Source organism: Amphiura filiformis, chromosome 2 (assembly GCF_039555335.1).
Source record: "Amphiura filiformis chromosome 2, Afil_fr2py, whole genome shotgun sequence".
In the NCBI taxonomy this organism is placed as follows: Eukaryota; Metazoa; Echinodermata; class Ophiuroidea; order Amphilepidida; family Amphiuridae; genus Amphiura; species Amphiura filiformis.
This window is the reverse complement of record NC_092629.1, coordinates 90,038,194-90,051,496: the sequence shown is the minus strand read 5'-3', so window position 1 is coordinate 90,051,496 and position 13,303 is coordinate 90,038,194. Positions and strand designations below refer to the sequence as shown.

The 13,303-nt window shown below is 37.4% G+C and overlaps 1 protein-coding gene across 1 annotated transcript in view; it reads left to right on the top strand.

Annotated features, from left to right (window-relative positions):
* LOC140146815 (protein HIRA-like) overlaps positions 1–13,303 on the top strand; it is a 51,616-nt gene that overhangs the window by 25,005 nt on the left and 13,308 nt on the right. Inside the window, exons 6-16 of the mRNA XM_072168693.1 lie at positions 1,146–1,241; positions 2,253–2,335; positions 3,882–3,959; positions 4,507–4,674; positions 5,480–5,530; positions 6,081–6,137; positions 8,006–8,076; positions 8,692–8,797; positions 9,999–10,211; positions 10,971–11,059; positions 12,517–12,673. Of these exons, the coding sequence (XP_072024794.1) occupies positions 1,146–1,241; positions 2,253–2,335; positions 3,882–3,959; positions 4,507–4,674; positions 5,480–5,530; positions 6,081–6,137; positions 8,006–8,076; positions 8,692–8,797; positions 9,999–10,211; positions 10,971–11,059; positions 12,517–12,673 (1,169 nt within the window). The remainder of the gene's footprint in view (positions 1–1,145; positions 1,242–2,252; positions 2,336–3,881; positions 3,960–4,506; positions 4,675–5,479; positions 5,531–6,080; positions 6,138–8,005; positions 8,077–8,691; positions 8,798–9,998; positions 10,212–10,970; positions 11,060–12,516; positions 12,674–13,303) is intronic.

The following is a 13,303-nucleotide window of genomic DNA, read 5'->3' as shown; positions in this document are numbered from 1 at the left end:
TCACAAATAATAAAATATGATTGGATGACACGCATCATGCATATTCATGAGGTTATGAATGGATTATAAATGTATTTTACAAAAATTAAAACTGCATGAGGAAGATGCGCTCTACATCAAAAATTGCTGTTAAAACTGTTTCCCGTCTCCATATATTTATTTCTTCATGACATTTTGTGTGTATATATAGTTATAGACATGATATAGAACTTAAAGTGTATTGAAGATGCACGCAGGATCATTTTGTCGGGAAATTTGTCAACTTCATTTGCACTGTAACTTTTAAAGTAACAAAGACTATAAATATTTTGAAATCCACACACCATCTATGGATGACATGACCTTAATCTTCCACGCAGGCAGTGTAAATTTCAAATGGGGTTACCTGAATGGGTGACTCATTTAAAATATACACCCCCTGTGTGGGAGATTAAGGTCATGTCTTCCATTGGGGGTGTATGGATTTCAACTAGAATAGCTGAATGTGGACTTGCCAGTAGCAAAATGGTGTAAGTGATATACCATACTTTTTTTGTTTGAAGTTAATTTTGTGCCGTATTTGTTGCCATGACATGTTCGTTAGGCCTAAAAATATTGTATTGCCTTTAGAGCTCCAAAGTCAGGGGCGGTCTGTCGGTTTATTTTTATTTTTTGCCAGATCCGATATCAAGAAATTCAAGTTCACTACAAAATAAAATGATAAACAATGATTTATAGGGTTTCTTATGCTTGTCTTAAACAAGGGACTGCCGTTTAAGAAGAGCAATAGCAATTGCCCTTCTTAAAGCTCTTCTGAAAAGATCGGAGAAGAGCTACTTGTTGCTCATCTGACTTGCAAACAAAGATATGTTCTTAACTTAGAATGCTCTTCTAGTACTCTTCTTAAGAACTTTTACAAGAGGTATTTTCTTCTCCTCAGCAAATTTCAAAAAGCAGTCCCTGCAAACAGGCAAAACATTTTCACAACATTTTTGTGTAATTTATACTTAATATGAAAATTCAAATATGAAAAAACAAGAAAAACAAACAAACACACAACGCAACCCTATTTTTTCAGATTTTAGGGTCGGTCGAAAAGGGCAGTACAAATCTTAGTTTTTAGGCCTTATGCTAACAGCATACACCTGTCTAAACTTTTGTTACAGATGTGTTAGATGTGGCATGGTCACCCCATGATGCCTGGTTGGCGTCATGTAGTATTGATAACTCTATTGTGATATGGAATGCTGTCAAATTTCCAGGTAAGTTTCATTGTCTTGTCACCTGTGTCATGAACATGTGTTCAACCATGCACGTATTGCGTGTACGCCAAAGACTAAGTGCATGGTTTGATTTGTATAGTAACTTTGCTATTCTGGTTATTAGTAACTAAGCCAATTTGCCAGCAAAGTTACGTAATGTTACTTTGTCAACGGGATCACACGCTTGAGTAATGAACCACAATCGAAACAATCACCACACAAAGTATATATATGGCACTCGAAGGCATACCAAAATAGCGTGATCCGGTAACCAAGATAATTACGTAACCACTTTGATGCTGAATTCTTGGCTGATTTCAATTAAATGTTATTTATGTTACTCCCTGAAATCTTCATGTTTATGTAGAGCAAAACAATAAAAGCCTTCTGATGAATACATGAACATTACACACACACAAAATAAATAAATAAATGACATTCCCTAATCATAGCAAGATTATATTAAGTTTCTGTGTATTATTACCACAGAATTAAAACCAGAGAATCAGGACTCCCTATAGACGAATCCGACGAGCTAAGTGATGGTCAGGATTAAGTCGGCCATAACTGGCCGGGCCCATCCGCGCCGAACTAGCTTAGTTCGTTTGGATTGCGATCCAAGACACCCACTGTCGCGAGCGCATTGGAGCGTGTAGCACTTGCGCTGCGTCACGGGAGCGGTAAACGCTGCACGTCTATGATGCTGGTGTTGTGTAAATTGGATGCATGGCCCCCGCCCAGCTATGGCCGCCAGAGAGGTGTAGGAATATGGCTCTTCAGATTCGTCTATACCGTCATGTGCAGGAGCGTAGTCAGTTAAAAGAAAAAAATGCCTAGTATCGCGCACAAGCACCGATTAGTTTAAGGGGCATTGTGAGCAAAACAGGAACACCCCAGTGTTTGCGACATGCGTATATCAAGGTGGTGGCTGAGTCCTGGTTCTCTGGTTTCATTTCTGTGATTATTACTTATTTTATTGTATTGTTCTTTTGTTTGTTTTTATTTCGACAGAGGTGATAAAAGTGTTGTCTGGTCATTCTGGGTTAGTGAAAGGAGTTACTTGGGACCCAGTGGGCAAATATCTGGCCTCACAGGTAAATATTACATACACTCACTGACATACACATGTAAATATGTTGGTTTCATAGTGATAAAAGTGTTGTCAGGTCATCCTGGGTTAGTGAAAGGAGTTACTTGGGACCCAGTGGGCAAATATCTGGCCTCACAGGTAAATATTGCATACACTGACATGCGCATACATGTACTTTTGCTGGTTTCATAGTGTCATAGCGCCATGAGTCCGAAAACCAGTGTTGTTGCTTTTTTCTCATTGGTCAAGAGTTGTATCTTGTTACGTACAGAATAAGTCAACTCCCAATGATTTACCGCTTTGGGTAAAGTGGTGGAGTGATCAATATTTGTGGAGTGATGAATGTTTGTGGAGTGATGAATGTTTCGACAATTATGCTGCTTGCAGCTGGTCTTGCTGGACGGACAGTGCTGTGAGTGGTGACTGAAAATTTGACATCAAAGTGGTAAGCAGCATGACACTCTGAAAGCAGCATCACATTGCAGTAAAGCATACACACCCCTACACATCTCCATGTGTAATCGCCTCCAAACATGGACGCTGTTGAGGACTATGCAAGCACGGCCATCTGAATCTGTACTCAATCGACATACCAAGGATGTTTCCGCCATTTTGTTTGTGTATTTTTGTGTGTATGAAATGTAACCTACTGTAGCAACTACAGACGTTATATCTAATATACCGATAGAGGTCGTATTTCACAAAATATACATTATACATGCATTTGCGGTCGATTGCAGACCTCCAGAAACCGAGGACAGTCCCAGTGCTGTACGGTGCGACTAGATTTTTTCTAATGGCGACTAAATATTCAATCCCTGGCGCCAATGGCGACCAACTATTGAAGCTTTTAATCGCCAGCAAATGCAAAGCATGTATGTAATGTAGCATTCAAGAGTATGAATCACTATGAATGTATGCTATGAATATATGCATTTATCATGTCTCAATGGGGACTTCCTGGAAAACATATAGGCCTACACTGTAGGCTACATGCTGTATGGAGTTCAATGGGAATATGTAGATTGAGTACAGCAGCTATGAACATTCAACGCACATGGCTGTTCAGTTGGCACCTCAGATTTTTTACCTGGGAGCAAAATTTGGGCGCCTAAATTTATAAAGTTAGGAGCCATTGGCTCCTCAATCAGGTTTTGCACCGTACAGCACTGGACAGTCCCCCATTGCAGAATGGTCTACGGTTTGAATGTGAAGTGTGCGTGTGTGTCCTCGTTTGCTGGCAAACACCTACACACCCTGTACATGTAAACACTGGCAACAGTGCCCTATTATCTTTTGCAAGGTCCTTTTTAAGATTTAACCCTTGCATATTTATGCGAGCAAAATAATATGCGCCGGACAGTTAGCAGTATGCTTAAATTATAAAAGTAAATCTTCAAAACATAATTAGTTTTTACTATCTAGCTGCCAACTGGAGATACATGCACACACACACCCCTGTACACCCCCACCTCTACACCTACGCACTTTGTTGTCTCGATATGCTATCCTATGCTTGAAAGGAATTGTGTGTTTCTTATTTCATCTAGGCTGATGACAAAAGTCTACGAGTATGGCGAACTTTGGACTGGAAAGAAGAAGTTGGGATATTTGATCCATTTACAGAGGTATTTGTCATCTTGATTTTATATAACCAATTTCCATAACCAGTTGGCTAAAAGCCTCCCTCCATCCCTAAGAAGAACATGAAGGTCAAAGTTGAGAAACATTTTGTTGTTGAAATTTTGATAGTATGTTGGGGGAAAAAACAATGTGATGTTGTTTGCAGTGTAGTGTAATCTCTAGGTAATTTTGACCTGTAAATGTAAACAACCATCTCTTACACAAGACATACAAATATGCCTATCTTGTCCGAGTTGCTATAAAATCAATGGATATTTTTTCTGCTGGATATTTTTAATAATTTGCTTAATAGTCTGCCAGCAAGCACGCTTATCAATTCAAAATAATACTCATTTGTCTATCTTTCTTGAAATCATTGGGTAATATATTGACTGAATTAGTGTGACTCATATAAAAAATTGTGTTTGTTTATGTGTATGTTTGTTTTTAATATGGTGATACAACAAACGGATGCCATGAACAACCTTGGGCCCACTGTTCAGATTAGCATGACTCATACTTTTGTTTATTTGTGTGATTGTTTGCTTTCAGTGTGGTGGTACAACGCATGTACTAAGACTCAGCTGGTCACCTGATGGTCACTATATAGTGTCCGCTCACGCCATGAACAACCGCGGACCTACGGCTCAGATTATTGAGAGGGATGGGTGGAAGTCAAATATGGACTTTGTTGGTCACAGAAAGGCTGTCACATGTGTGGTAAGGAACAAATAAATTGTTATGTGGTTGAACACAAGTATCTATAAAAATGCCATTGTAAGCATACCCTTACATATAATCCCTGATGATGATTATACAGGGACGTGCACATCAAGCCCCAGATGCGAGAACAACCACAAGGGCTATGTAGCTGAAATATGCATAAAGTAGGCTGACTTTCCACACATTGGGCATAGATTTAACCTGGGGTCTTGAGTCCTTAAAGCCATCTCCTGTGCATGCATCTGTCATTACAGTGAAGTTGAAGGTTGTAAGAGCCGTGTCAATTCTATGCACTTGCGACCTTGCATTCAATCAACAATATGCAGAGGTGCTGGCTCTCACACAGCCAAAATCAAATTACGCAGAGAAAGGTGGTGCAGAAATTTGTGCTACATAAATCGTTGGGTCCTCACCATCACTGACCCCTGTCACCAGAGTCTTAGAGCTCTTAGCTAGGATTTGACAACTGCCTGTAATTTTCACCAAAACAGCTTGTCAGATTTTAACCCTGAAAAAATAATCCAGATCTCTGCCCCTTCTGGGGGTTCAGTCAGTTCAAATACCGTACTAGTAGCTATTGCAGTAACCTTGATTTATTAGTCTGGTCTTGTTTTGAGTTCACAGAACTTATTCAAGCATTATTTTTAGAATTTAGTATAATCACAAGCATTAATTTTGCCTGCCTATCCAAAATGACGGGTGGACGGATGGCTAGCTAATACCCTGCCTGTCACTACCCAAAATTGCTTCCAACAAATTTCACTTGCATGTAATTATGTATGTTTATTTCTTTTCTTTACAGAGATTCAACCAGAATATATTTTCAAAAACTATCAAGAAGGGGTCAAGTAAGGTAAGTGTTTACCATTTTTTACAAAATGATTTAAAAAGGGATGCTTTGAATCATGTTATTATTAAATATACTCCCATCTGGGCACACCTGAGTATGACAGGAGTATATGGCAAGATTTCGGAAAAATTTTATTTTGGGAATAAATCAGGGGTGGATTCAGAAAATAACATCTACATGTACAAATGAGGTTTATTCCTTTTAAAGAAAGCTGAAAGTACAGAGGAAATTTCACATGTTCAGAGGCAATCAATGTTACATGTGCATGTGTGCACATAGTAAATCGAGCACTGGGGTTAATATGTAAATGACCTATGGAGCAGTGTAATATACATAATCATGCATATAACTTGCAAATGCAAAATCAGAATCAACAAAAATTTTGGAAATAAACTTGTTTTTCATGGATATCTACTGAAACATACCTTAAAAAGAGGATGATAGAATCACAAAATACTCCTTTTAATGAAGAGTAGCAAAATGTTCAAAATCTAAAGCATTGATTCCTATATTGGAGTATAATTTGGGTGGATTTTTTGTGTGTCTTTTTCAGCCTCAACATTACAGTTGTTGTGCTATCGGCAGCAGAGATAAAGCGGTGTCAATTTGGGTAAGTTGTAATTCAACATAGGGGCGTTAGTCTAGTTGAAATCTGTACACCCTCTATGGAATACATGACCTTAATTTCAGGCCTGTGAAATCTCCGCTACAGAGCGGAAATCCGCTTTTTTTTTCATTTTTCTGACCGATTTCAATTTCCGCTTTTCTAAAATCAAAAGTGTGTCTGTGTACTTCTGATAGCATTACATGTGTGTCGCAATAAAAACGACTGGGAAATGAGATTAACGATGCTTGAAAGGTCATGAACCCGGCCCATACCCCGGTCATGAAACGCAGGTCATATATAACATCATCACAATATTCTTTGATTCCTCGTTCTTACTCATTGTGTAATATGTTTGTTTGGGAACTGCGCCCATCGGAATGAGTTAAAAATGTCGTTGTGGTACCTGTGGGGAAATACGAAATATGTGATTGTTCGTAAGTGATTTTGAATCTGAACCATCCATCGGAAGTTTCACATTTGATTTCATAAAAATCATATGGAATTAAGAGAAGATACATCATGGCTACCATAAAATGTAATTTTGTCGAAGCGACACTCACATTTAGGCCATGAAATGGAAGCTTATAATCTTCAATTTATTGCTGGTGAAATACGCGCGGAATAGCATTGAATTTGTACTGTAGTTTGGTACGTAAATTTTCTGATTTTTTTCGAAACCCACTGGTTGGTAAATTTTCCGCTTTTTTAAAAAAGCCATTTCACAGGCCTGCTTAATCTTCCACACAGGGGGTGTAGATTTCAAATGGAGTTATGTGAATGGAAGCTACTGTGTGAAAGATTGAGGTCATGTTTTCCATAGATAGTGAATGGATTTCAACTGGAATAGCCGAATATCATGCTACAATTTGGCATTGAATTTGTATACTATAAACTTTTCTTCGCTATTTAACTCTTATTTATAATGTTTTGCCCAATTCCTTTTACAAATTAAGTATTTACCGCCCAGCGCATTTTACTGTGCACAAGGTCCTATGCACACGTGTGGACTAACGCTTAAAAAGGACACTGCAAAACATTATAGTTGCACAATTCCTCGTAATTTATTATTGTCTGCAAAATTTGCTATATAAACATCTCAAATAAAGTAACTAACCCACCTTAAATAATGGCCATTATTAAAAAAGGGGCTATTGTATTACAAATCTGTAAAATGCGTGGAAGCAGAATTTATTTCTGCGCATTTTGACACCTCATTTGATACGATAGCCCAGAAAACAATAAAGCACTGGTCAATTTAATGTAGTGAGGTCCAGATTTGAAAGTTGCACTTACATACAAATTTTTACAATACAAAAACATGCAGATATCATTACACAGATTTCCTTCCATTACACTGAATGCAAAATCAATAGAATTTACTGCAACTTTAAAATCTTGGGCTACATTTATTTAAATGTATGCTGTGACGTCAATATTTAGTCAATTGCTACAAATCAGGTGTCAAAATGTGCAGAAATAAATTCTACTTGCAATGCATTTTACAGATTTGTAATGCAATCACCCGTTTTTGAATAATGGTCATTATTTAAGGGGGTTAGTTACTTTTTTTGAGATGTTTATATGAAATCCATTCAGCCCCTATGAAAGACATTACCTCAATCTTCCACGTAGGGAGTATGCCTTAGGAATGGGTTACCTGAATGGGTGATTCCATTTGAAGTGTACACCCTTTGTGTGGGAGGTTAAGGGTATGTCTTACTTTGATGGTGTATGGATATCAACTGGAATAGCCCAATTGTTTCCTCCCCCTGATTGACATGCAAATGTGGTTGAGTGATTCCCTAAATAAGTTAATTGTAACAGAAGTGTAATAATACATGTTGATAATATGTTTCTCTTCATCTTTACAGCTTACAGCTCTAAAGAGACCATTAGTTGTTATTCATGACCTATTCACTAATTCCGTCATGGACCTCTCATGGTGAGTATCCAGTGGACGATTGTGATTGTATCACCATATAAAAGTTAGTATGAGAAGATACACAAAAAAGATATCAATGATGATCAATTCTTGCTCGGATATTATTAATAAGAACAAATCCCTCACCGATGGTCAAAGTCCCATGCGTTGTATGGGATGTCAAGATTCTTTCATATTCTTAAAGGATCTCTAACAAATCATCCATGGCATTGTGTGCCTTTATGTTTTAAAGGAAAAAGTAAGTCATTTAACATTGATCGGATCGGATTTAAAATTTCGGATCAGATTTGAAAAAGCTAGAACGGATTGAAATGAGGGTAACAGAAGTTCGGATCGACTGTGCAAAAAAAAAAAATTGGTCCAAATCAGATAAGCTTGTTTCAAAATTTTTGGGAACGGGTTGGGTCGGGTTGGTATTATTTGGGGAATGCCATGATTGGAGTGGAACAAATCGTGCACTGCAGGGCATTATTTGGAGTGGTGATATAGATTTTGAAGTGTTATAAACATCATATTTCCTGTAAAACAAAATTGATAGCTACTTTACACAAAGCAACTTGGATAGATCTCCTTTTACACCTGAAATGTTAATTTACTCCATTGTTGTGATTTCAGGAGTCACAATGGACACGACCTGCTGGGTTGTTCCTGGGACGGTACAGTGTGCTACTTCCAACTCAAGACGCAAGAAATTGGAACACCTCTCTCAAATGAAGAAAAGGTAAAAAGATGTGTTGATGTATCAGGCCTAGAAAATTTTGAGGGCCCTCAAAGGCAAGGTCTCTCTTATGACGTTTTGCAGTTTTTACAGGGTTAGGGTTAGTTTTGCAGTTTTGCGTACAACTACAAAGGGTTGAGGGCCCTCCAAGAAGAACCTATAATAAATCAGGGACCCTCACATATTTTTGAGGTCACTTTGCATGAGAGCCTGCTTTATTTCAAGGCCTGTCATGGGTTAATTTCATAACATGTTCTTATAATTTGGACTGATTTCACAGAATTTAATTGAAAAGGCTGAAATTTGTTGGATCATGCTAGTACCCTGCACCCAGTGTTCAACCCGATCAACTTTTGAGGAACCAAATGCCTAGTTGACATACCATTTAACCAATATGTTCAGCCTGAAACAAGGGTTTCCAGAGGTTATAACCAGAAATTCTGTGAAGTTTGCCACAAAGCAAGGGATTCCCTCTTCATCTCCACCATCACTGATGTCTTAGCATCCAACATAGTCATCAGCAGTTTAGTTTTGGAAAAATTAATCTCAGTTTTTAAATGTGTACTTTTGTACCAACAGCACACCCTTTAAGAAATGTGATTAATTATTCCAAAACTAAGCTCATCCTCAATCAGTACAAGTTAGTATGACATATCCAGTATCTTGCCAACTCAATAAGGTATAGTGCTGATAGCAATTGATAGGCAAAAGTGATACATGATGGGGGTGAAAAGGGCTCAAATTGGCTGTCACGGGTGATGAATTCGATAACTTTTGAGCCCTTTTCATTCCCAGTATGCATCATGTTTAGCTAATAATTGCTATCAGCAATATACCTTATGGGCTATTCTAGTTGAAATCCATATACCCCCTATGGAAGACATGACCTTAATCTTCCACACAGGGAGTGTGAGTTTCAAATGGAGTTATCTGAATCGGTGACACCATTTAAAATCTACACTCCCTGTGTGGAAGATTAAAGGTCTTGTCTTTCATAGGGGGCATATAGATTTAAACTGGAATAACCTGATTGATGAAGATGAAGAAGAGTCCTTTTCAGAATTGAAATTCACATTTCTGTGTAATCGTCTGGTTATTTCAAGTAAATGGGGTTTTTTTTGTTTCTTTGTTTAAAAAAATAAAATCCAACAAATTCAAATTTCTACCTGCTGTATAATTCTCAATTTTATTTCTCTCAAAACAGAAACGTTTGCATGAGAAGATCTACGGCAAAACGGTGCTGTCGACCAACACGGAAGCAACGTTAAGTAACACCATCATTGAGAACCCTGACATGCTGAAGTTACAACAACAACATAAACAACAGCAGGAGGTGCAAGCAACTAAAATCAGCAAGCAGTTTTCTACACCGAAGAAAGACATAGATACCTCTATCATTGTGGAAGGACAGCCGGTGGTATGTAGCAATGGGCTATTGCAGTTTAAATCCATGTACTCCGTATGGAAGATAAGACCTTAATCTTCCACATGGGGAGTGTGAATTTCAAATGGGGTTACCTGAATGGGCGACTCTATTTGAAATCTACACCCCCTGTGTTAGAGATTATGATCATGTCTTCCATAAGGGGTATATGGATTTAAACTGGAATATCCTAGTCCAATTTGTGCCATTAAAGGGGTGTAACCCAATCGACACCCTCAAACCCCATTTTTCTTCATCAAACAGAGATTTTGGAATCAAAAGAAAGTTCATTTGTTACTCATTACCCCAGTAAGATGTGTTTAGTTTAGATGGTCTGATAAAAAATTTGGGGAAATGTGGTAACCACAACCAGAAGTATGTCCTATCGTATGGGCATTGTTATGCATGTTTTTGCTTTTATAAAAACTGCTCGAACAATACAACTCAAAATTTGGAAACATATTGATTTAATGGTAGGCCTCAATGTAAGGAAACAACATGAAAAAATTTAAAATAATTTGTGTAAAACTGGAAAGAGTCCCCGGTTAGGTGCAGAAAATACATGTCCGTGCTTGTCTAGTCCATTTGCCGGCAAATACACAGGGGTGTGTTTGTGTATGTGTTATAATTACAAGCAGGAAAAACACTAGGATCATTATCGATTATATGCTAATTTATCAAAAACAATTTGCATAAATTTACTACCATTTTCTAAATTGTATTATAAGATAATAATTTTCTTTTATTTTCTAGGATGTAAAAAGCAAACAGATTGAAACGAGAACACCGGATGGAAGGAGAAGAATCACACCGTTGTATATTGCACCTAGGGCGAGTATTAGGTAAGTCTTACTTCAACGCTCATTGTACCGCGCTGTTGTGACAAGATGCCCTCTGAAGTTCTAAAAATACATGTTCAATAAATATAGCAAACTCTGTCAATTTGGACACAACTGCGCTGTCTCAATGGAACCAGAATCTGGTTACAAAATTCACCACTTTTTTGACTGCCCCTTCTCTTCATAACTTTCTTAACAGTTTCCCAGTCGTCAACCCAGAAAGTCTCTAAGTATCTTAACTTTGTTAATGAGAAGTGGATACTTTGTTTTACTTTGGAAAGGTTAAAAAAATCTGGTGTGGTATTTGTTTAATGTAGATAATGCATTTTACTTGAAAGGCAAAATGTAAGTTATGATTAAAATTGTTTATTTTTACAAGTTTCAGAAAATAAAATCTTATTTTGTGGTTAGTAACTTTGCATCAGTAATATGTCGAGATTTGTGAAAAATCTAAACAATTTTGCTTGGGACCACGGAATATTGCTCCTCTGGATATTCCTCAGTTTCAAAAGCAAAATGTTTAGACAATGCTTTCCATGAGCTAGTGACGTGCAGTTATTAACTTTGAAATGGTATTAATTTATTTTTAAGGTTTCATTGCAGGCTTGAATTGGGTACTTGGCCATCGACAATTATATTAGACAAGTTGCCTCATCTGTCATAATGGCAAGAATTAGTTACACTCAAGTTTCTGATAGTGTGCTACTTTTTATCATCTTTTCAAAATAACCTTTGAAGTAGGGTGTCAATTTAAAGCTAGCATTAGGCTAATGAAAGTCGATTCCTTGCTTCCTGTTACCCTACTCCGGTCAAAACTAATTGCTGGCCAAATATTTCATTATTTTGAATAAAATGTTGATTTCTAACAAATTTTAACATACCAAAAAGTAATTGTGGTTTTAAATATTTCATAAATCTCTTTCTGTTGATTTTCAGGGATTTTCTTTGCAGTAGGAGCATGGTATATGGCTAATAATGAATTAATAATGAATACCTACTCACTTCTCTGTCCCGCACTTTTTGATCTGCTCTGATTTCATCCCATAAAAAAATTGTGTAACTTTTTGAGTATAGTTTGACAATCACCTTCATGTGGTTGTAAATTACATCTGTAAACTACAAACTGTGATTTATCACATGTATACATGGGTAGTTATTGGTTTACACCTGTAACAGATGCAATAATGAAATGGTATGAAATAACGAATAACAAAAAATGAAATGGTCTCCTACACAGTCATGAAAAATTGTGTAACAGAAAACTAGGAATTGACTTTCATTGGCCTTATAAGCATGTTGGTGGCTTTATGATCTTAAAAAGGTTAAAAGTGGCATATATCACGTTTTGCATCTGCACTCTCAAATGGAAGTTGCATGTGTGTACCCATGCTTTGCTTCTTCAGCTTTGAGACAAACTAAAAAAAATTGTTGACCTAATAGTTTTCCATTTCTCATTGCAGTGGACCACCCAGACCGTTCAATGGCTCCGTTCAAAATCTGTTTGGTGAGCAGTCTAAGAGTGGTGTGGATGATACCAAGGTGATGGTGAAGAAGGAGAAACAGGATTCGGACAAAGGAGTTATGAAGACATCAGGAACCATTCCAGCCAATATTCAGGTATGCATCAGTGCTCATGTTTAGTATGTCAAATGTTAACTACAAAATTGCTGTCTTGATTTTGAGAAGAACTTAAAAAAAATAAAGTTAGGCTTTCTCAATGGGAATTCATAAGTAAGTTATAGTATTTCTACGAGTACGACATTGGTTATACCAGTAATGGTGCAGCCGGGCTGAGTGGTAGAGTTTTCGTCAGATGTGTCTCTGTCTTAGCCTGAGACACATCTGACGAAAACTCGACCAAGCGGAGACACATCTGACGAAAACTTGACCAAGTCAGAGACACATCTGATGAAAACTTGACCAAGTCAGAGACACGTCTGACGAAAGCTCGACCAAATCAGAGACAACTCTGATGAAAGCTCGACCAAATCAGAGACGTGTCTGATGAAAGCTCAACCAAATCAGAGACATGTCTGATGAAAACTTGACCACTCACACAGGGTCTTGACTGCAATGATACTGGTATAACCAATTGCATACTTGTAGAACTACTATTAACTTAGTAATCAAGTTAGATATCATCACTTCCCTATTTTCACAATTTTCAATGGAAAAAGATGGTAAATTGGTGCAATTTTTCCATAACATTTTCTAACAGTTCTAATTGTGAAAACAAAATGCAGCAGT